The sequence below is a fragment of the Filicampus tigris genome, chromosome 20 (genome assembly GCF_054856515.1).
Source record: "Filicampus tigris isolate MCC_2025a chromosome 20, RoL_Ftig_1.0, whole genome shotgun sequence".
NCBI classification, from domain to species: domain Eukaryota; kingdom Metazoa; phylum Chordata; class Actinopteri; order Syngnathiformes; family Syngnathidae; genus Filicampus; species Filicampus tigris.
The window spans coordinates 2,882,246-2,906,147 of NC_141236.1; the positions used below are offsets into that span (position 1 = coordinate 2,882,246).

Below are 23,902 nucleotides of genomic sequence, written 5' to 3' on the forward strand. Positions count from 1 at the left end.
GCTCTATTTAACAAGCCAATCCTCACAGTGATGGACAAGCTCTAGTTCATGGAAGTATACAGCGTTTACTCGAGCTCATCAGGTCAGAGCTCAGCTTCGTACAATTTAACGAGAAAAGAAATCAGTTGTACTGATTTAAAGTGGAAATCAACCAAAACATTTTTTTTCCAGAATATGTTCCCAGCAGGCCTACTAGTTGGAACACGGCATTCTGATTAATATTGTGTTTGCGGAATGTGAGTTAAGCAGCAAAATCCACCCCTTTTAGCCATCTCAAGGGGCGGCCATTTTGTCACTTCTGTCAAATGAAAATGACATCACATCAGCTTCAAAAAATGTCAGCCTTGATTGGTCGTTAGGGTGTGTGATGTCATTTTCAGTCGACAGAAGTCACAAAATGGCCACCCCCTGAGATGGCTAAAAACAGGCGGATTTTTTTGCTTAACTGATAACACAAACACAATATTAATCAGAATGCTGTGTTTCAAACTAGTGGACCTTCATAGAAAATATTCTTTAAAAAATATGTTTGGGTTGACTTCCCCTTTAAATACAGGTCAAAGCACAACATAACTAATGACATTTTGGCGGTAAGTAAATACTGAAATTGTTTTGACGTCATGTCGCAGAAAGGTGCGACATCATCATCACCTACATAGCTACCATAAAAAACAAAAGTTAATTTGTGTTCTTTGCTGAAATTGAACATGGATTATGTACAATATAAGTATATACAACACCTCACAAAATATGTTGATTTATATTTTGTCGAGATCAAAGCAAACAACATTACAACAAGAGGCTCAGTGGCATGTCAGGTGACACAGACAGTGGCAGATGTCCAAACACTTCAGATTGGAGAGTGTGTTTAGTGCTGGGTGTTGACACGTGGAAGGAAACATATTCACACCGCTCTTTTCAGCACTTTTACAAAAGGGACAGTAAACAGTGATGTACAAATTGAAACAGTATATAGAACAACAGCTCTGCAATTCTCTACAACTGTGATGTAGACAACAAAGAACCATCACATTAAAAAGGTTTTAGGAGGATTTCATATGGAAGTCAATAACAGCTGAGAGAATTCTTACAATGCACGTTTCCTTTCATTCCAAATGTAACCCTTGCCAACTCATTAGACACTCGTCTAGATGCGAGGGTTAGGATGGGTTTTGGACTTGAGTGCCATGGAGCATTAAACAACACCCACTTAGATTTTTATACTATTTAGGAGTATATTTGTGGGTACTGTTTTCCATTCATCCACTAGTCCCTATATAAGGTCAGGTTACCCATATTGAATGAGAGGGCCAGACTCACAATCTCTATTAGTGCGCACGCAAGACTCTTGAAAAAAAATTAAAAAAAAGGATTTATAACTTCACGTGGAAAACGTTTATGTATACAGGTCGCTGCTACATTTATTCCAAAAACAGCTGATGGCTAAAATTTGTGATTCTTAAAAGTGGCTTTGGAATGAAATCACATCTATGATACAGTGAGTGACAGTGCAGACAACAGTATTGTACAATTTCAAAGTACTGTATGTGAAGCCTTTCGAATATTGCCACTTACAAAGTTCATTTGTAAACATTGACATAAAAGATAATAATGAGGTTGTTCACAAAAGCATTTAAGCGTGTGTGTGTGTACGTTGAACCAACCCCCCCCCAAAAAAACAAAAAAACAACCGACTCTAAAATAACTAATTGTGATATATATATGCTTATTCACCTTCTTGATAAGACAAGGGGTAGAAGCTTGATGAATTGACGTGCACTGGAAAGCAAAGCTAACACACGCGTTAAACAGACAAAATAGCAGTCAAGGGATGCAACAGTGGACTTGTGAAAAATAACCCCAAATCTCACTTAAAATTTCAAGGGATGCAGAACCACAATCGAAATGGACTTGCGTTTTTCAAATATATGTTTAGTAATAAGGTTCAAAGGTGGTCAAAATACTATCTGAAGTAAGGTTTTATAAACTACACCAAAGAAAAATCCGTATTTGAAAACAAATGTGCAAGATGCGGTGAGAAGGGATAAAGCAGCTCAATATAATTTTTCTTCAATCAAACGGCTCTACTTTTGTGATTTGTGCAAATCTCTGCAAGGAGGCAGGTGAGACCTGGTGTTTGTAATTCGAGCCGGCGTACTTACAAAAAAAGGGTGGTGTGTGCCGTTGTAGGCGTGAACACTAAATTTCATTCATTTCAGATTTCTTTCATTCCCTTTAAATGTGTCCAGTGGGATTACTTAAAAACTGATTATGAAAATGATTATAACAATTCATTGTCTATGAATTAATTTCTATGATGATTCAGAGGTTTTACGCGCCCCCATCCCCCTAAAACCCAGCAACGCACACATACACACGCACTCACATAGCAGTCGATCCTGAAGTTGTTAGGTTGACCTCAAAGAGCAAAGGACAAGTGCGACAAATAGTGACACAAAGAGTCACACGCTTGCTAGCTGCTACTTGCCACACCAAATTTTCATGAAACTTGTTTTTTGTGGGGTGGGGGGGGGGGTCATACATTCATCAACCAGCATGTGCATTAACATTTGAGCAAAAAAAAGGGAAGCAATTGACTATCTTTCTTTTCCTCTCCTGCCTGTCCATTCTCTTCAAGAAAACATTTTACACACAAAAATGTTTATTTTAAGTGATTGTCAGTGCCTTAAGTACAACAAAGTACATAAAAAACGTTTCAAATCAACATACAAAACACGTTCTTTACTTGCTGCAGAATCCTTCATAAAAAACAACTATCCTTCTATTTTCTTTAACTGAATTTTCTTTCTATTTTTCCGGAATATTCCATATCATGAATCATGCAGTTTAATCTTCAAAAGGCTACACAATTACAAATATCACTTTATAAAATATAGTACTCTTTGTTGTGTAACCTCATTTTGCTTAACTGAATCCCAAATTTTCAGGGATTCCTATTTGTTCCTGAGTCATTATTTCCAGATGACCTCCAGTTGATCCTCATTCTTAATGCTTTCATTATGCTATTATTTATTTTTTTCTATCTAGCTCTGAAGATCTGTCAACATGTCCCAGAATTAAGCAGAACTGTCCCCGCTACCCTTAAATACAACTGAAACAGTGAAACAATAGCTAACCGTTTTGTTTTCATATGACAATTACAAGGACAATTTACAAACATACAGCATATTTGTGAAACCATTTCCAATGCATACCAATAATTTTGCAAATAAAGTGCACTCAGATGTGTATGTTTTCTTGTGAAGTCCCCCCCCCCCCCAACTCCCCCCCTCTCACCTCTGAATTCTCACCAGTGCTGCATTGTGACAATACAATGTTCACCTTAACATTACATTTCCAATTCAGCGGTTCGATTCAAATGCAAAAACACAACCCGATGGGATAAAGTGCAATTTCAATTATTTTGCACACCAGCCACATGCGTAGGAGTGTGAAAGAAAACCGCCTGGACAGACTTTTGATGGTTAGGCTTTGATTTGGTGTAAGAAATTGACTGGAATGTGGATAACATCAGACGTCATGTACTATATTTATTATCCTACTTAGAAATGTTGTTTTAGATGTGACAATAATTAGGGTACCATTTAATTGTTCCATACCTTTCATTTAGCTTCGAGTGAAACCTTCCCATTCTTGCAAAATATCTTCAGTTCCGAGTCAGCATTTGTTAAGTAGACAGTAAGCCGATAATACCGTAAATCTGAGTCAAGACATTTCATGACATCATCCGAACATCGCAACCCTACTGAAACCTCTCTTGAAAGTACTTTTTGTGGTGGAAGAGAAGGAGCAAGGTTCGGTGCAGGTGTAAACGAGCCTGGTGAAATCGCGATTTTGGGATAATGGTAAGAGCTTGGTAATGTCATTGTAGGTGATAGGCAGCATTTTAATGGGCAAAGTGAAGGGCACTGAGGACAGGGAAGAAGACAACCTGTCCCAAGTCTAAGCTGTTGGTAGGCCACACATTCTGTCTGTCTCACATTTCAATGTGAGCTTCTTTCGGTGCTCGCGTGTCCTTCAGTGAGCCAGAAATTGTGTAGAACCTGCAAGCACGAGAAGCAAATACAGTATTCATAATTAAGTCAGAAAACAAAATTGTATTAAAAAAAAAATCACACACAACACGTTTGGATCAGACCACATTGTCTTTTATAAAATATTCCAATAAGAGTTATTACTGCTGAAAACACCTAACCTGTATTATCTCATATCTCTTATTTTCACATATGCGTTTCATGTGTTTGTATCTAACAGAGATTAACCCATGCATAGATTTAAAACCAGAGGCAATTATTTCCCTCAAATATGCACATAAAATGGTGTTGTTTCAGCTGCTGCAGTATAACTTGTCTCTCCTAAAATGAACACTTGGGCATCAAATCAAACAGACTTTATTGCTATTCAACAACTACGGGCAGAAGGACATTGTTTCCAAGGACACACGTTCCCTTCCAGTATAAAAGAAAACACATCGCACTTACAGAGAAAGGCAGGGTGAATCCTGGACTGTATCCAATCAATTTCAGAGCTCATACGATATATTATCGACAAACCAAGCCATTCAATTCCACATGAGCTGGGCAGTCCGTACCCGGGCCGGACCGGTCGGACCCTCCGGCCCGGCCGGATGCCCATTTTAGGGGCAGGGGGTGGGGGCTGACAAATTTTTAAAAATGGCTGGACTAAGCATGGCCGGAAGTGGATTTTAGTCCGGCCCACTAATCGGCCCTCATGCGTTTGACGTGCTTGCGAGGCGGCCAAATTTCATCTCAGCCTACTCAGTGAAAGGCTTCTTTTTAGGCTTGTTTCTACTCTTATTCTTTAGATTCGTGTCGTGGGTTTGAACCCCATGGTGGATGGACGGCGCAAGAGTAAAATGCCACCGGTTCCACATTTCACAAAAAATGCTCCGTCACGGGAGGTTGCCTGCTTTAGAGCATGCCGATTTGCCTTGTGTATGAATTGCGCCGTATGTATATATACATACATACATATATATGAAGATGCCTTGTCTTTCCTTAAGAGCAGCACCCTTAGTTTAAAGCCTAAAAAAAAAAAAAAAAAAAAAAAAAAAAAAAGTTTAAACCATATACTTTTTTATTCCCAAGCACGAGCCTGGCTCTCACAGGGCTTTCAGTGTTTGCAATTTTTAAAAAATGCTGTCTTCAATCAATATGTATCAAACGACAACATTAATAAAATTAACCTTTCACTCCTAAATCTGAAAATATCATTTGCATAAGTGTGTTCGACGGGAAATAGTCTTGACGTGAGATGATCCCTCTTCATTTAGTCTCTGAGTCCATCAATGTATCCGTTTATGTTTTTGTGTATGCCATTTCACAATTTCTCTTCTTTTTTTGCAATTGTTTTATCTTTGGCAAAAGCTTGATCTCTGGAACAGATCAATTTACGTGGTTTGTAAGGGTCAAAATAAATTCAAAATCCAAATGAATCACTGGTCTAACAACCTCCGGGAATGATCTGTGTTCGACAGTCAGATATCCTTGAGGAACATGTTAAAATTATAGGTAGAATAATTATATTTGACTTTTTGTCAGAAATAAACATGACCAAGGATACTCCCTTACCTGGACTTTCGAAAATGCCTGCGTTTCCCCAAGGCCTTCAAGCAGGCGGGTGAACAGGAGTTTTTCAGGTCCACTAACTGGTAGATGATCGGGTTGTACATCGCTGACGACTTGGCAAGCAGCGTGGGAATGACAGACACGGGTATGGGCACAGAGTCTGGCTCCCCGAACGCAGACACCACTGACACGACTGCATATGGGATCCAGGCTATCAAAAATCCCGCGCAGATCAGCATGGCCACCTAGATTTGAACACATGCAAGTGATTTCAACATACCGTAACTCATCCTTATAATGATAATACAAATCTCCTTCTCTCGCATACCTTTGTAAGTTTTATCTCAAGGTTTTGACTGTTATTGATTCGGGCATCAAAGTGTGAGATTTCCTTGGCTGAGGACTTGACTTTAAAGATAATCATCACGTACGAAAAGACCATAATGCCCGTTGGTAGGATGAGACAGAAGAAGAGAATGGACATGACGAAGCTTTGGCCGGACACAGAGGATTGCGCCAACCACCAGTTCAGGGTGCAGGAGGTTCCGAATGGCTCTGGGGCATAGCTTCCCCAGCCTATCAGGGGCATTGTGGCCCAAAAGCCGGCATATATCCACACAAATGTCAAGCAGAGGAAGGCGTGATGCCGTTTCAACCATGTCCCTATACATAAAAGAAATACCAGGTCAAATGTGTTAATACAAACTTATTGCTTCTCTTGGTAGGTTAATATCAGCCAAAACGTATAAACATACCGTATCTGAGATGACAAATCTTGAGGTATCTGTCCAGGCTGACCATCGTCATCGTGGTGAGGCTCCCACATCCAAAGAAAAAGCCTGCCCAGCCATAGAACTGACAGCCGTCCCAACCAAACAACCAACGGTGGGAGAAACTAGAAACAATAAAAAAGGGCTTTCCTGTCACTAAAGGACAGGGGTAGCGGAATATGAGGGATGTCAAAGGAAAACAGAGGACGACACAAAAATGGCAAGGATTAATGAGGAAAAACAACGGATGGATGCGTGATAGTGTTTTGACAAGGATGATGAAGGCAAGCAGAAGAAGGGTAAAGAGTAAAAGTATGGAAAATAAGATTAGTATTTGTATTTGTTTTATTTACTCATACACAGTACTCATTCATATTTGGGGATTTACATTCATAATACAGATATGTTCCTGACAAGAATGACAAGGTACTCATGGTTTAACATGTTCAAGTAGGAGAATAAATTGATATTTGTTGTGCCCCCCCCCCCCACAGTTGCGAAAAATAAATTACTTTTACTTTTAAAAGATAAGGGGCACCATACATTTGTTTACATACTGACAATTGGTAAAGATAATGGATACTCAACAGACATTTGAATTTAACAGCTTCAGAAAAATGTATCTTGTTAGTCATGTGTAAAATGACCCGAAAGATAAGCGCAGCCCTCTATTTTCATATCAACATTAAAATCAGTTAAATTCATTACATGCCCGATTATTTTCCCATGAACCACATGGCACTCATATTTTAACTCCAACAGTGCTTATATTTTTGACAACTTGATGTTTTAGCTTTCTTAACAGAATAAAACAAAGGTATGAGGCTTTTTTTTTTTTTTTTTTTTTTTAATCATTAGACAGGTTTACATCTTTTTTGGTCATTTTGATTGAAATAATTCCAAATGAAGATCTCTGGGCACCCGTTTTACATGTGACGTGCTCTTTTCTGATCCACCGTTTACATGCTCCTCAACGTTAATCAGATCAGAAACATCATATTGGTAGTTTTATAATGCATTCCATTTTAATCGTTAGGCTGACAGCACAAGCACGAGGCATGTGCACATCTGATTATGGTGTTAAACTATGGAACATCTTAGAAAATCATATCAAAAGGTCAAGCAATCGTAAATAACAATATAAAGAAATATCATTAAATGCATATAAATTCTCCTAAAATGTTTGTCATATTATATTATAAAAAAAATAACCTAGTGTCTTAGAGTAGATTGGTAAATTGTTTGCCTCCTAACGGTATTTATTAAGCCTGGGTGTGTATTACTACAGTATATTAGCTTCGTTTTAAATGATCTGAACAAAGTAGGGGTATTCCACATAAACTTGAAAAACTGACAGCTGTCTTAATACTGTCAAGAACATGATCATCCCCACCACAACTTCCCAAGTTCCGAATAACTAATATGGTCAAGGCTACTGGCAAGCTGCTCTGATTTCTGGCTCTATTCCAACCTTGTGACTAGTTTTCAATGAAAGGAGCTCTTAAAATGAAATTACAGCTGCAATGATGCTCCCAGGCAAATGTCTATGAGTTGGTTCAGTGCTGTTGTCTCTTTGGCTAATGAGATTTTGAATTATAAGTCACAGCCACGGGAAAGGATGTAACCGTTTACTTTTCCCATAAATAAATGGGAACCGTCACAAATGCAGTCGCACAATGACTTTCTGTCTGACAGCGTTGGGAATGTTGGCAGCTCATAGTCGTACCAAAGCAAATTTGACAGGACTGCAGCCAATATTCAACAATCAAATTTCAAACAAGTGTATTATACGAAAATTAGGGGAAACATATTTCCCTTGTAAAATGAAATTCTTCTTTTGTCGTCCATTTGGATGCCAACATGATGTAAAAAATATAAAGATGCATATTAATGGAAACAAAAAAAAACAACAACAAACAAACAGAGATGTTGCATTATATCAAAGTTTATTATGCTGTACGATGTTATGGTGAGCCATACTTTCAACAAGCACCAATGCTGGCCAAAAAGTACTACATTTGTAACAATTTCAAAATTTTTATTTGGAATTTCCATGATATCACGCGTGAAATGTCTTTAGCAGCTGGGAATGAAAAATACACACCAATACAAATCGGTGTGATGAAAAATGCGCAATCTTAATTCGCCATCCCCCTTTTAAATTTGACAACAGCCGACAAAATGCAAGCCAAAGAGGAAATTTGTGATGGTCAGGCTTGGGGTGTACCAGTGTGTCAGGTTCGTTAATTTGACATTTTCATAACACAACACAAATGAAGAGGAAAGACACTCAATTCTTTGTTACTAGCTCATGAGGAGAACGGAGCGATAGCACGATTCCTGCTTCCCGCTGTCCTCGTGAGGAGAACGCTTCTTTCTATGTTCCATCTGCGTTCTAAACTTATTTCTCCGTTCCCTCTCTTTCTTTTTATTAACTTTCACGACTCCCTGGTTAGATGGGTGTTTCCAACCTAAGGGGCGGGGAATTTATGCAAGCCGTTGGAAACACTTGGCCTTGTTATCTATATGAGTGTATGTGGGTGAGAAATTATTGTTTTCATGCAAGATATTGGAGATACGTGAACATGGTTTTCTATGTGTTTGTGTGTGGGAAAGAGATTACGGTGTACATGTGTCAAAGCATTACACTGCAAAAACTTTCCGTCATATTAACAACCTCGGGCCTTTCCTCCTTGTTTTTCCTTCTTGCTTCTTCTTTTCACACGTTCTCCTCGGATGGTTATGATAAATACAGACGTGAAAGCAGAAGCAATTTCTTCATTGCAAGCAAATATAACATCATTCTTATATTTAGTTTACAATACAAGTATATATATAGTAAACAAAATAACTCAAACGTATGTTCATTTAGCATAATCAGCAAATGTGTGATAACTATTTGAAAATTATTCTTACACAGTGTTATGTATTCAGAATACCAAAAATAATTTATCTGTATTCCGTTACGGCACATTAATTAAAAATGGCGATTATTTTCGCAGGATTACAAATTCCGTGCAGACAGAGAGACGGCTGTTAATTTCAGCCCTGACAAGTGGATAAACTGTCACTATTAATTTAGCTCATATGATCCGCCGGATTCCGCTCGCACAGCCGTTGCGAGCAAAGGAGGCGAGGTAACTTCGCCCCCCCCCCCCCACACACACACACAAACTTTAATTGATTATAGTTTAATGTACTGTTATCAATACGTGTTGGATACACTGGGTGTGTTAACGCAGGTCAACAGTTGTGTGTTGATGTTTCGATGTTTTCCTTTCCTTTCAAGCTGCATGTCTCATGCAATATCGCTACCAATCGGTCACACTATTACTGAGTAGAAACTAAACCCATGCTGTTTGGATCAAAGTCAGGGGAGTGAAACACAACACCGTCCTTGAATCAATGTGCAAAAAAGAAATAGCTGTAATTAATTGCCGGCGAGTTGCCGTCCCCTGCCTCTTGCTGAAAGTCAACTAAGCATGTTGAGAATGGTCCCTATTGTGCAGAGCTGGGCACTTGACCTTTTTTCGCCCGTCCGGCCGCGAGCCTCCACCCTTGACCTGGGTACCCTTCCCGGTCGCGACCCCCATATTCCGCCATATTCATAAACATTGTCGGCCCCGCCCCGTTCCGCTGTTTGTTTATTGATCATGTCACGCAAAAAAGCAGTATCGGAACATGCCATCATATCACAACATGCCACATGATTGCCATCAAACCAGAATATTACAGAATAAGCAAAGGATTTCCACATCAAATGATAAAACTACATAACTTAAATTCCAACAGGATGCCAATAAGGGTATTAACAATGCAGCACTTGTGAAGTCAGTCAGGCTTGAGGCACCAAACCAATTCTCTTCAGTTTCGAATGCACAACTGAAGTGTAAAAATGTCGTCGTTCCGACCTGCTGATTCTTGTTAAGAAATGGAAGTATGTGAAAGCAGACTAAAAAAAAAAAATGATGTCCTATAACTACCTTTAAATCATTTTAAATCATCCCACACAAATCCAGCTCTCCAAGGACAGAAGTGGACAAACAACAATTGGCGGCATTTAGGTCAAATGTCAACCTCCAAGCCTGCATGCCAAACCTGTCACGCCACATCATTTTATGTGCCCCCCTCCTAGAGTTTAATATGCCTATGGTTGTTGTTAGAAAGCACAAAATGTTCAAATGCTTAATCTCATTGTTTCATTGATTGACTTTTCCATTTACATTTGAGCAGAGCTGGGCATTGAAGATAAGTACTTTATTTTCTCTTGGTTCTGTTCCCTTTTAATCAGCAAAGTTGCTGCCGTGTTAAAAGGCACTGTTAGGAAAGAATCTGTTCAGGTACATACATGTACATTTGCAGTTCAAAATCGTTCTGTAAATGCAGTAAATATCTAATTTTTCAACATAGGTGAGGCTTATATCAAGATGTGGCTTCTATATGTTATTTTAATTTTTTTTTTTTTTTTTTTTTTTTTAAATAGAGTAGTTTGCAGCTAATATAATGGTGTGTTTTATAGTCCGGAAAATACGGTATGTATGGAGTTAATTGAGAAAGACGACAACAAAGGACATTTTTGCTATAATTGTAGTTTCTTTTAATTAGTATGTCTCTATCTAGCTAGCTAGCTATAGTTAGATAGATAGAATGCTATCTATCTATCTAACTATCGTATCTCTATGCCTATTAGTAAAACAGACATACCTTTTTGGAATTAACTAATGGGCACAGTGTTATTATCAGGTCAACAATATAATTGGTATGATGGACGAACAAATGTCAGTTAGTTAAAAATGGATTCAATTAATAAACTGTGATGCACCCGTGAGCACTTACAAAGACTTACACTTCATCAAGTAATTAGTGTTCAATTCTGTGCATGTGGTTCATCGGACACATTGCCAAACACAAATAATTCCCACTTCAGCACGTCGACAACTTCATTAGATTATTTTTAATTATATATATATATATATTTTTTTTTTTAATTTAGCATTTTGTTCTGTCATTGTTTGAATAGGTATTAACACTGATATACTCTAAATCAAATTTAAATCAAATATTTAATATTTTTAAGGGTGATTTTTAAACAGTGTTGTGTTGCATTGCTGATGCTGCAGCAAAGATGTAAAAGTACCTGATATGCCAAAGTCGAAGATGGCTAAATTCAACGTCATGAGCTCTGGCGGCTTCAACTTAGTTTTGCGTTTGATAGTCATATACAAGACATATCCATTTCCTGTTGCGGACATAATACCTGGAAGAGAAAGAAATGTGTTAAACTGATTATGAATGGTAACATTCTGGTCCGTGTTGGCTTTAATGTGTTGTACATGATTTTTGGTATTATCCATTCAGCCATTCAATTTTCATGTGTTTGATTCAAGGTTTGAATCTGGGCATGTGCATTTCTGTGTGGTGCTTGAATGGGTTTTCTTCCTCCCACATTCTGAAACAGGCATCTCAAGTCAACTGCAGACTGTGAAATTCCCATTGGTGACAATGTGTGTATGAATGGTTTTGTCAATATGTGACCCGTGATTAAGTCACATGGGACTGGCTCTAGCTCATCCCTGCCATGTCCCCCAAAAATCTGGATAACTGAGACAGTAAAAAAGAGTTAAACTCAATATCAAACTACAATTAAGTCATGCTAATCGGCAGAGGTAGGGTCAAATTTCATTGTAGGCGAATCAGAGGTAAATTTAGGCGGTTGACGTTAGTGCATTGTGAGGACTGAACAAGTGATAAACAGGAATGGCGATCCCAGTTAAATCTACAGGAAAAGCAGCGTTTTTTAACGGGAAGTAGAGAAAGGACTTTTCTTTCTCTGTAAACAACCTTCAACTTAACATTAAAGAATGAATACGACAAATTAAGCCATGGACATAGGTGCTTCCCTGCATTAGCCAATCCAGCCTCAATAAATATCTTTCACCTCCACATCCTTTTGCAAATAGTGTAGTCATTAACACAGTAGGAGACGAACACAGTGTCATGCCACCAAAACAAAGGAAGACAATTATTAGTATTTTTTTTTTTTTGGTCCTGCAGGTTTTGTCTCAGGTGGCATTTAACAAACTGGCAGTGAGGTATGATGTGGAGCACATGCAGCCTCCACACCAGTTGAGCATTGGTTGCCAAAATATAGGTCACTGCTATGGAAACACACGTTCTCAAAAATGAATAGATCCTCGGTGAGGTGCAAGCAATATCAATATATTTACTGTGTTGTGTTTCTTTATCTGCTTTATAAACTTTATATGCTTTATTTATACCGGTAGTAATGAAATCTACAATAATACATGACACTTGACTCATTTCATCCCACAGCAACATAGTTTACATTGTGCGTTTAAAGTACTATTGTTTGATTGTTATGGAGAATATTTTGTTGAAAAAAACATGGTACATTATATACTTACCATCTGTGTGACAGCTTTTGTAATTTTACACTGAGTCACGACGAAAGACCTGAATTAGGCCTACATTGCGTCTACTGCTTGTGGTTTAAATATTAAGTTCAAATTTCCATCCATGCCGTTCTACTTCCCATTAAAAAAAAATCAGAATTCATATACATTGTACAGGTCTTAAAAAAGTAATTCAACAATAACATTCCCAGGTAACTAATTACAATTATAAAGAAGTAATTCAGTAACTAATTCAATTATGTTTTTTGGGAAAGTAATAAGTACCTAAAACAAATTACTTATATTTGTACAAGACTATACACAAGCACAATAGTTCTTCGCTCCGCCTATTTTTGCATACGCTTGTACGGCTTTGCCTGTTGGTTTGTACCTGTATTTCAGACACACTATTTAAAGATGCAGAATCAGCCGCAGCGATTTGTTTTAGGTTTGCTAAATCACATTGCGCGTGCTAAATTAATTGCATATACTCCTCCCATAATGTGTTGCGTAGTAGATTAGCTTCCGCGTCTGTTTGCATGCATATTTAAGTATGCAGCCATTTTTGAACATCAAAAATCATCATAAATCAGGCCTAATGTTTTTTTGCGAGTTTAAGTCCAACAAACAACTCACAAAAACATGGAAGGATTTGTCACTGATCAGAGCTTCTATTCAATAGAGTATAAATTCAACATGTGAGGATGATCTGTATCTTGATATTATTCAACATGGTGATCTGAAATTCATCAATAGCAGGGAGAACTAAACATGTACTGTATCATTGTGAGGCCACCTCCATACAAAGACCATTGCTTTGTGAGAACAGGTAATAATTTTGTTATTGTGGGGATAAAGAAACTGGAATAACGGACTGATGTGAAGGCTGAGTTACTTGATTTTCACAGTGTGGAAAAAGTAGAGTGTATAGAAGGGGAGGTAAGGACACTGACAGGAGATGAGTGGTAAATAGCAGTGCTATGATTGCTACTCATTAGTCAAATTGTTAAAGGCACGTTAAATTATGGAGCTATAAAAGGAAGCTGAATTTCAAGAAGAGATGCTGTGCAGTGTCAAACCCAACATGCAGTTTGTTTTTTGTCAGATGGGGTAGTGTAGATGTTAATGGCCCTGCGCTGAAGCACAAATCAAAATATATCATCTAGTTACCGTTTCTGCAGATCTGATCATTTGAATCAGCTGTGTTGCAGCAGGGGGGGATGGAAAACAGGCAGGACAGCGGACCTCGAGGAACAGGATTGAAAAGCCCTGCTCTAGATGGCACTCTCTGTTCAACATTGGACTGAAAGCATACTGACTTGCCATTTCTTAAAACCCTTTATTCAAACCACAAGTGTCATCTAGAGCAATCAAGAAAATACAACAACTGGTTCATGAAGCAAATTTGAAGCTTCATTTTCCCATCACTAAACACACCTTACAACCTCGCAGCTGTCCAACAGCCACAGAGACCACAACAGAGGACAGGTAATTCTTGCCACCTGAAGTCTTCCGATATGTCACTAAAGAGATGCTGAATATGGGCATGGCTATGCTTGATGTGTTCAACAGTGTGTCAAGTCTTTTCTTGTACTCTCAAAGCCATTTGGCCCTTCTGTTTACTACTTTAATAATAGTTTAGCATAGGACCTCTGACTAAGAACATTCTCACACAGCTGTAAGAAAAGTGAAATGTATAAGACTGAAATGTCTGTTTCGATTGTCAGCCATCCTTGGCTTCGTGACAGCGTTGTCATGGTGAGGCAACCACATTTGTCGTGCCACAACTATTGCCTCTGCTTGCATATTGAATGAAGCCAGTCCTGGAACTTTTCTAACTCACCTTATATAGTGTATTTGTTTCCAAATAACTGTATTTTTTGTTCACAGTAAACACAAACTGTAAGATGTGTGTAAGTAGAACATATAGTGAAGACATTTTTTGAAGACATAAAAACAATGACATTTCCATGAAAACAAACTGACCTATAATGCAGATATAAAAAGCTGCAACAATATCTGCCTCTTTTGAGAGTCTTGAGGCAAAAGGATCACCACGGAGGAGATAATGGGGTACGTATGATGGGTGTGGCCACGTCTCATTCGTCATCACTGCCATCAGTGGGGGAATTTCTGGAAAGAGGAGATAAAGGCTGAAATTCTGAAAATGTTTATTCAACATGTCAACATGTACATGCATAAAAATCCTGTAAGAAATTCTTCATATAGGAACTTATACTGTATATATGAAATACCACATTCAGAACATCTGTCCAAACTCATTTAGCTGAAGATGAGCTGCATTGAAGCTATGTTTATTTTTCATTTCCTACATACAAATCTGATATTTGGCAAAATGTATATAAGAACACTCTATATGTTCCACTCATATATGTCTGATCACACATATACAAAAATGTCTCAATTAATACTAATACAATGCATCTGGGTAGTACTCACAGTTGTTCACTTATTCTCCACATTTTTTGTGTTACATCCTTATTCTAAATTGTAATTTGCTTTTTTTCCTATTCTACACACGAACACTGCACAATCAACAATTATTTGGACTTCATACAGATGTAACCTTATTAGGGAAGCAAAAATTGTAGGCCGTGTCCGAAATTGGCTGTCAATATGGTTATTGCGTGGTTAGTCCTGGTTGGCGAATCAGCGTAGACTTGAATTTGCCCGTGTGACAGATATAACTAAGCAATTCAGTCTATAGCTCATGAAAAGAAAAAAAATAAATAAATCACACAAAGGCTGTCATCAAATCAAAGGATACACTTTATGATTTCTATCACTATTTCTTATTCTTTACATAATATTTCACCCTTGACCTTGGATTGCCAAGAGAGACGTCTGAAGCCAACGTTGTGAACGCTTGTTGGTGTGGTAGCGTGAGTGCAACATTGAATTTCTCCTACTGCTAATAATGTGGTTGCTATTGTTGCTGTTTTTCTTTCACTAACTAACTAACCAAATTAATTGGTCAGCTCTACTGTTAGAACAATTTAATTGACTTGTTTTTCTGCATGTGTGAGCTCTAGGTGTGGTGTGGAACCACAGGCAAAGAGACCTAACCTCTGATCAACATGTGAGACTAGGATCAATAATTCCTGAGTGAATACACAGTATTTTTGTAGATTTTGTGCCGCAGATAGTGTAGCGGTACAATGTCAACTGTGTTCCCATATGTAGTTATATGCATTTTTTGTGGGAGTCTGGCCACACAATACTTGGCATTATCCACTTAATTGATTCAGAATCATCTACATTTGCATTGTGATGCATCTAAGGATCAATTATTTTTCCAGCCCTAATAATCTAATGCATTTGTCCGGTGTAATTTGCAGACAGTATTTTGTCATTAAATTTCACCGTTAAAAGTCGTTATTAAGCCATGTTCAAGCAGACAACGTGCAATCTTACATGCTATATGTTGTGGATGCGGGAGATAAAACCTAAACATGAATTAAGTAATAGTACTGCATTGTTTCATAACCACGGCAAATACAGTAATTTAATACAGTACTTATGACGGTTGTAGTTTGCAGTGACGTAGAACTATAATACAAACAATAAACAATAAGCACAAATAAATACATTTTCTGCAACAGTAGTTTCAGTGTTTTGGTGAATATTAACAACAGAGCTGGGTAGTCCGTCCCGAGGCCGGACAGGTCGGACCCTCCAGCCCGGCCGGACGCCCATTTTTGGGGCCGAGGGCAGGGGGTGACACGTTTGGAAAATAAAAGGGCTCGACTAAGCGAGGGCGGAAGTGGATTTTAGTCACGTATGTGTGTGTAAAGAAGCTACTCACGCAGGTACCACCTTCGCGGCCACCTTCCAGATCGTTTTCGCAATACAATTAAATGCATTGTCTAGTCATCTAGGTCCCTTTGTTGTAGAAGGCACGATATCCATTGTTGTCGCTGTCTTTTTGAAGCGACGGCCCCCGACTTGGAATGCAACTGTAACACATTTTCAAAACAACGTTGTGCTGTTTTTATTGTTTTATATAAGTTTTATGAATAAGGGCGGAGGATCGAGGCCGGAAGGGTACCCAGGTCAAGGGCGGAGGGTCGCAGCCGGACCGGCAAAAAAGGGTCAAGTGCCCAGCTCTGATTAACAATGACAATTTCATTGCCATAACATTGCAGTACATATTCCTTCGAATGCAAGTGAGTTTTATCCCGTAATTCATTCAGTACACACTGGCTATTGTCATATCACAAAGAACATCGGCAAACTGTGTGATGAAACAGCTCGTCTCATCTAATATTGTGGGAGGCATGGGATTTTTGGGAGTTGGTGAAAAAACAAATCAACTACAATGACATTTGACTTTAATAAGGTTATTTATGCATTAACAATATGCAATAACTAGACCTTTCTGCAAACCTTAAAAGCAAAATCAATCTTATTTGAATCAAATTGAAAACACCTATATCTCGCTTGTGACAAAATGATGTCATTAAAATTCATATTATTCAATGGGAAATTTTAGTATGATGAAATGAAATGAAAGCTGCGTGTGGACTGAATGTGAAATTAGTCAGTTTGGTGGAAACATGCTAACGAACAAACAAAGGGTAATAATTCCATAACCCATGTGTCCATAGAAAAATCCATCTATTGCCCCAGTGTGCTTTGCTCTTTCTACTGTAATAAGCGTGCGCGGATCTGACTCGTCTACTTGGCACGTTCCTTCAACGGGAGATCAACGATAGCATGCTCAATTTTCAGTGTGGAATAATTTGTGTTGATATTTTAAGTAGCCTACATACGAGGTGTGTCAGATAGGTTTCAGGACTGGAGTCACAAAAGATGGATTTCAAAGCCAAGCTACAAATATGAGTTTTGCTATGCCCTGAGCATAGACTATGACTATGAAAGAAAAACTTTGCCGTGATGAAGCAACCTGGCTGAAAAAAAATCAAATATATTTGACCACTATAGGCCTACTGCCCTGTTAACAAACAAGCAGTATTGCCATTGTTTGACCAAAAATTTGAATAAAAAACGAAAAATAGTATAATAGAAGAATTAAAAACTGACAGTACTTGTGGTTTATTTATTATCAGATGCTGAAAAATATTTTATTTTGAAAAGTGACCAGATTGTTTCCATTACATTCGCCTGTGAGGTAATCTTGCGTCAAGATGCTACGGTAATTGTCTTGCCGCGTAACGCTAATATTAAATCCACAAGCTAGCAAAATGAGTAAAAAAACAGACTACGCACGAAGCTAGCTCTGAACAATATGTAGCAAACGGGTCTTGATGTACCGTTATGGTCAGTTATATAATTTGATGCACTTCATGTTTGTTCTGCGGTGCCTTATATTGCCGCATTTCAGGAGGACGCTGCTAATATAGTTACATAAAAATACGGCTACACGTTAAATGTATATCTACAGTTTTTGTGTTGCTCGTGTCATTCACACACTTTGTATTTGCTCTGTTGTGTCTGTAACTTTTTAGAGTTACCATAGTGACCATATTAAATCCTTGTTGTTAATGTGTTTGTGCGGCTAGCAAGGATACATAAAAATACACAGTGGATTTTCGTTTGTTGTCGTAACATTTTAGTAATCACAGACCCCTGGTAGTGCAGACCATGGATAAATCCATGAAAAGAGTTTCTGAAGAAAACAGAACGTTTAACGCTCCGTGTTGCATGAACTGTATTAAACAAACAATGTCGTGATGAAGTGCCCTGATGTGCTGACACTGTGTGCTGAGGTGCCAGAGCAAAAATTACATTAACCACATACAATAAATATTTGAATTTGGTAACATTTTACAAATATATATTTTTGCATTGTTAAATTAAATAATCATTTTAAATTCACATACCCTGTTATTCTCAATGTCAAAATTGTTTTGTGGCTCCCGTTTCTACGGTTCAAATGCCTCTTTGCGTATTTAAGGTTGCTGACCCCGGGCCTAAGATATCGTCGGCTGCTGACTTTTTTTCACCTACGACTGTAAGAAGCGATTCTACTTCAAACATAGTGCTGGCAGCTGGTATTAAAAGACAGGCCTTTGGAGTTTGGTGAAAGCGCAGTGCTTCCACTATTATAACAGCAGTCATCTTAAAGGCTAAGTGGTGAATTAGATATTCAATGATTCGTTTTTATTTTCTTTTATGCCCATCATCATGTGATAAAGTGACTTGTCTGGTTGAAGGTTGGCCACACCCTTTTTTTTTTAATGTTTGGAAGTACATCAGCCTCAGTCATAAGCACAGTACTCTGATTAAGTTACTCTTAACGGACTTATTTCATAGGGATTTTTAAAAAATGCTGTGTAAAAGTATGGGTGGGAAAATAGCACAGATGGAAAGTCTGTGCGAGTCCAGGTGCGGGGAAAAAAGACTTGCGTGTGAACGGGAGAATATAGCCCCATATGAGGTGCAAAATAACCTGAAGCCACGAGGGATTCACCTGCTGAGCAGGTTATAGGCTACCTGCACTCTTCAAAAAAAAAACTTGTTCCATAAGCAGCCGCGCAAGCTACAGATGAGCTTATGTGGGTTTTTTTTCCACTTCTCTCAGCTCCAAAATGATTTGCTTTTCTCCCATAGACAGCTGACGATGGATTGTGACACCAGTCATTAATGTGACGTCATCTTCAGCAGACGAGACGTCATCAAATGATGACATCAAGAAGCCATCGTGGCATTACGCCAAAACATTCCCTCCTTGATGGAATTTCTGGGCCGTTCTGACTGTGAACTAGGGATGGGAATTTCAACTAATTTGTCCACCGACTAGTCTAAAATTTTATTTGCGACTAGTCGACTAGTCTATAAGCAAGAAAACTTGAAATTTAATACATATTGAATTCAAAGTTTAAAATGCAAATGTTTTGCGTATTTACAGTAGGGGCTATTTCAGCCCAAACATTCAGGACAGTTTGTTAATTTAAATTCTATTGATGTGACAACAACTGACTGAATAAAAGTGAACAATTGAAAGAGAAATACATTTCTGATACATTTGCCAATGCAATGCATGGCATTTATTATGAATAATGTCATGAGTAATGGTACCGACTCCCAGTCCAGCAGGGTCTCATTTGCTAGCACCATGTTAGCTGCATTATCGTGCACACAAGCGACGGCTTTATTTTCTAGTGTCACGTACCCATCACACTCCGCAGGAGAGCAGCCAAGTTTTCAGCTGTGTGTCTTTCCTCCAAGGCGCGTGTCTAAAGCACACAGCTGCGGAGTTGTCCTTCGTCCACATACGTTATACACGTCATAGTCATGTAAGATTCGGTGGCTATGGACGTCCATCCGTCTGTAGTTCCGACATTGGCCACATGGCTGACCCGCTCAAACGCTCGTAGTATCTCCTCTTTCATTTGGTTATGGCTACTCTCGAGTTGGGGCGTTATTGTTTTAATACTGCAAAATACAAAATACTGCCAAACGGTGCCATTGTTTTTCGTGGTAGCTTCGACATCTTCAGAATGTACTTTTCTTCCTCAAACTATGTGTGCGTGCGGGCGGGGTGGGGGGGGGAGCAATTCTCTCTTGGTGCTCAGCTTGTTGACAGAGGAAGAGGCATGAGGAACAAGATGCGTGATTCTTTATGCAGCGTTTAACCGGCTAGTAAAATACTAAACGTTTAATAAATCGTAGACGGTTAAACGACTAGTCACGCACATCCCTACTGTGAACCCAAGTATTATGATGTATGAAATATTACAATATATACAAATTGATGAATAACTAGTTTTGAAACCAGAGGCCAGGAAAAATTATTTTAATAGAACATGAATACAATTTGCAATTTTGTTTTTAAGCAAGAAACATAAAGTTGATACACATAATTTGCTTTCGCCGGCCACATAAAAGGATGTGGCGGGTCGGATCTGACCCCCACCCCTTAAGTTTGACATCTGTGATGTAAACAGAGTGGCGAGGAGTGAGGACCTAGGAATGTGCAATTCCAGGTATGAGATGAGCCCATAGTCAATGCAGTCCGCTCGATGCGACCCCAGTGTGTATTCACATCCGCGAACAAACACGCAAGACACGTGGCGCATGTTTCCCTGACGGACCTTCCGTCAGTATATTGACGGAATGCCCACCTCTGGTACTGCTGCATCTTGCTGCGACTGCATCATCCAAATTGATTTGTTTGTCACTTAACCTTCTTGGCCGTAGTGTTGAAAATGTAATCATTCACACCTAGAGCTGAAATTAATAAATCATCTCAACCTGCTGTCACGTCCCATTGATTCAGTGTTGGCAGGTGATACATGTATGTTTTGGAGTGATTATATTAAGGGGTGCACATAACTGGTACACAGGTACGCATGTGCAACAGAAATCATTGATGCGTACCGTCATTTGCGTCACGATGCGCATCTCCGCAGTACTCATGTGAGTACCCTATGAAAAAAAATGTATGCACCCCTGATTATAGTGGTAAATACAGCAAGTAGCTAAAGCAGCATTAGCTCAGTCTGTGTAAGGACATCAAAATAAAAGTAGTTGTCATAAAAATCGGGTTCTGTTACCATAGGTGTTGATGCAACCGTTAAGTGTAGGAGTACAATATGTGGACAGAGAACATTTCTTTATGATTTTGTAAAAAAAAAAAAAAAAAAAAAAAAAAAGATTGTGTAAACAGTAGGGATGTCAAATGTCACGATACGATAATATCACGATACGATAATTATCACAATATTGTGGGGAGGTTGGCGATATACAAAAGGCTCACAATACTGTATAAAAGCTCCGGATATTGTAAAGAAATATATATTACAATAAACAATATTCTGTTTTCTTACATAATAACAACATTCACAAAGAAATAGGCTTGGCCAGTCATGCGCTCCGATTGGAGATTAGCGTGGGTCTTAAACATAGGCGGCATCAAATTAAACATCACCAGAGGGTACTGGAACTGCACAAATGGAAAACAACTTGGGTTTTTAAAGACATTTACTGCTATTAATATCATGACATGATGACGATGATATATCGTGGCAATTTTAATATCGCGATATCATGTTGTTGCAGATATTGTGACATCCCTGGTGAACATCAATCTTTAATTTGAGTTTTTTTTAATACATGGCAATTATTTCTCAAACTTTACAAGATCAAAAGTATTTGAACAAAACAAAAAGTGTCAATCCAAAATGAGTGTCTTCTAATTACTGTGCAAAAGTGTTTGTGGCCTGCGATAGCATTGTTATTTTATTTTATTTTTTTATTATTATTATTGATTATTGATTCATTTTGAATTACAAAAAGGTATTTAAGATTATAGATATTTACATGATCATAACATTTTGTGTCCGGGTAAAATCTTAACTCTTCCGACTGGATGAGATTAGTGAAAATGCGTAATGCAATGTATGTATACACGCTTCACGATGAAAGAAAGTGAGGATGAAATTAAGGAGGTTAAATATACAAACTGCACATGCTAACGGACCAAAGGGGGGAAAAGCTTCATTTATCAGTACTGTTGGAAACATGTTGTATCCAACCCAGGTAGAATATGTAAATTGAGACATTGATAAATGAAGATTCATTTACCTTTTGATGATCGGTCATCAGTCACTGAGTTAATTCGCTTATAGGGAAAAAATGTGGAAAGGGAAAACAAATTATGTCTCACTGGGGCAAGTGCTTGAAAAAAAGCGACACTCGTCTTGCCCCAAAAAAAAAAGAATGAAAGAAAGAAAGAAAAAAGTCAAATAGTCCCGTGAGGCAGCCACTGCTCTTCCCTAACTGCATTTCTTCTCTGACCCTCCGCGGTTGTACCGCGGCATAAACTCTTCTCAGTCTCTCTGCGCGCTTTGTCATATCAACTGACAAGTTACTGGGTGGAAACTAAGATACTTCCGGTTAATGCTTCCAGTGTAAAATCTAGCGATTAAGACTACGGGGAAATGCACTTGACTTCCAGTTCTTTCACTTATTTTTTTCAACAGATGTCAGATGGCGCTTTGGCCGAGTAGCTATCCTCGGAAAACCAAGAGCACACCCACCCACAATATATGTTGTGATTTACTACCAGAGTTATTCATTCATACTAATTAAACAAAAGAATGAATGAATTAATCAATTAATTAATTTCTTTGAACATGTAGATATAGACAACACAAGGCATCATCAAGAAGAAGAAAAAAAACAGCATCAAGGCTGTTCAATAGTAAAACAAAACCAAAATCACGTTTTCTAGTCAATAGTGAATTAACAATAGTGAATGTTCAAAGGGGAGTGGGAAGAATAATAATTTATTTAATCCCACCCCTTATTCCTACAATACCAATTCATCTCTGGGCAGCCAGACTACCTACACCTCATGATAGAATTGCACTGGACACACAAATAGAGCCTTAAGCCTTAGAAATATCAGTGACACGGACAAAACTGCAATTTAGAATTAATGATTAATGATTTATCAACAACCACAAAACATACACATATTGGAATTACTGTACACTATATTGAACACCTGAAACACACTTTATCTATCACAAGGCATTACAACAGCTGTATTCTGCCATTATTTATAGAAAAGTTTCAGAAACTCAAGTCCATTGACTTTGCTCATCTTCACTCTTCAGATAAAGCTCTGCGATTGCGTAGTCTGTCATCTTCCATGACAATACAGCTTAATATACGTCCATGATAATATAATATCTATTTTACAATTTTCATATAGATAGAGCACAATAATGACTAATATAAGGATGTAACATGATGAACTATAGAGTTACCTGGAGGAAGACTGTCGTATTACCATCTGTAACTGTCTGTCTGTTAAAAAAAAAAAAAATACAAGCATGTGCTTCTCAACATGTAGGTTGTCACATGAAGTGAAGTTCAATCCATTTGGATTAAAAGATGAGGAAAATCTCTGGTGTGGGGGTCCTTGGGGGCCTGTTTGTGTTACACAACTGCATTCTGACGTCACAGTTAGATTTGGCTAGCAGTAAACCTTATCATGCTGCTTTTTTTCCACACAGAAATGTTAGGTTGTAAAGCCATACAATGCACAGATACAACAATGAGGAAACAAAAAATTAAAAAGTACACACATTTTTAGACTTTAACTCCTGTTTTGTTT

General features: G+C 38.2%; 1 protein-coding gene across 4 annotated transcripts; it reads right to left on the bottom strand.

Moving 5' to 3' along the window:
* Positions 1-3,304: 3,304 nt before the first annotated feature.
* On the bottom strand, positions 3,305-23,657 carry opn5 (opsin 5). Of its 4 annotated transcripts, XM_086019078.1 has the most exons (9): positions 23,553-23,577; positions 22,363-22,399; positions 16,619-16,769; positions 14,779-14,925; positions 11,517-11,636; positions 6,365-6,535; positions 5,938-6,272; positions 5,613-5,854; positions 3,305-4,064 (listed from the first exon to the last, which is right to left on the bottom strand). In XM_086019078.1, exons 3-9 carry the CDS (start codon positions 16,674-16,676, stop codon positions 3,998-4,000), a joined length of 1,140 nt encoding a protein of 379 aa, XP_085875204.1. In that variant the 5' UTR covers positions 16,677-16,769; positions 22,363-22,399; positions 23,553-23,577; the 3' UTR covers positions 3,305-3,997. The 4 variants fall into 4 exon arrangements, with proteins under 4 accessions (XP_085875204.1, XP_085875206.1, XP_085875207.1 ...); XM_086019080.1 differs by lacking the exon at positions 16,619-16,769 and having other exon boundaries at positions 23,553-23,656; XM_086019081.1 differs by lacking the exons at positions 16,619-16,769; positions 22,363-22,399 and having other exon boundaries at positions 23,553-23,657.
* Between the last annotated feature and the right edge of the window lie 245 nt (positions 23,658-23,902).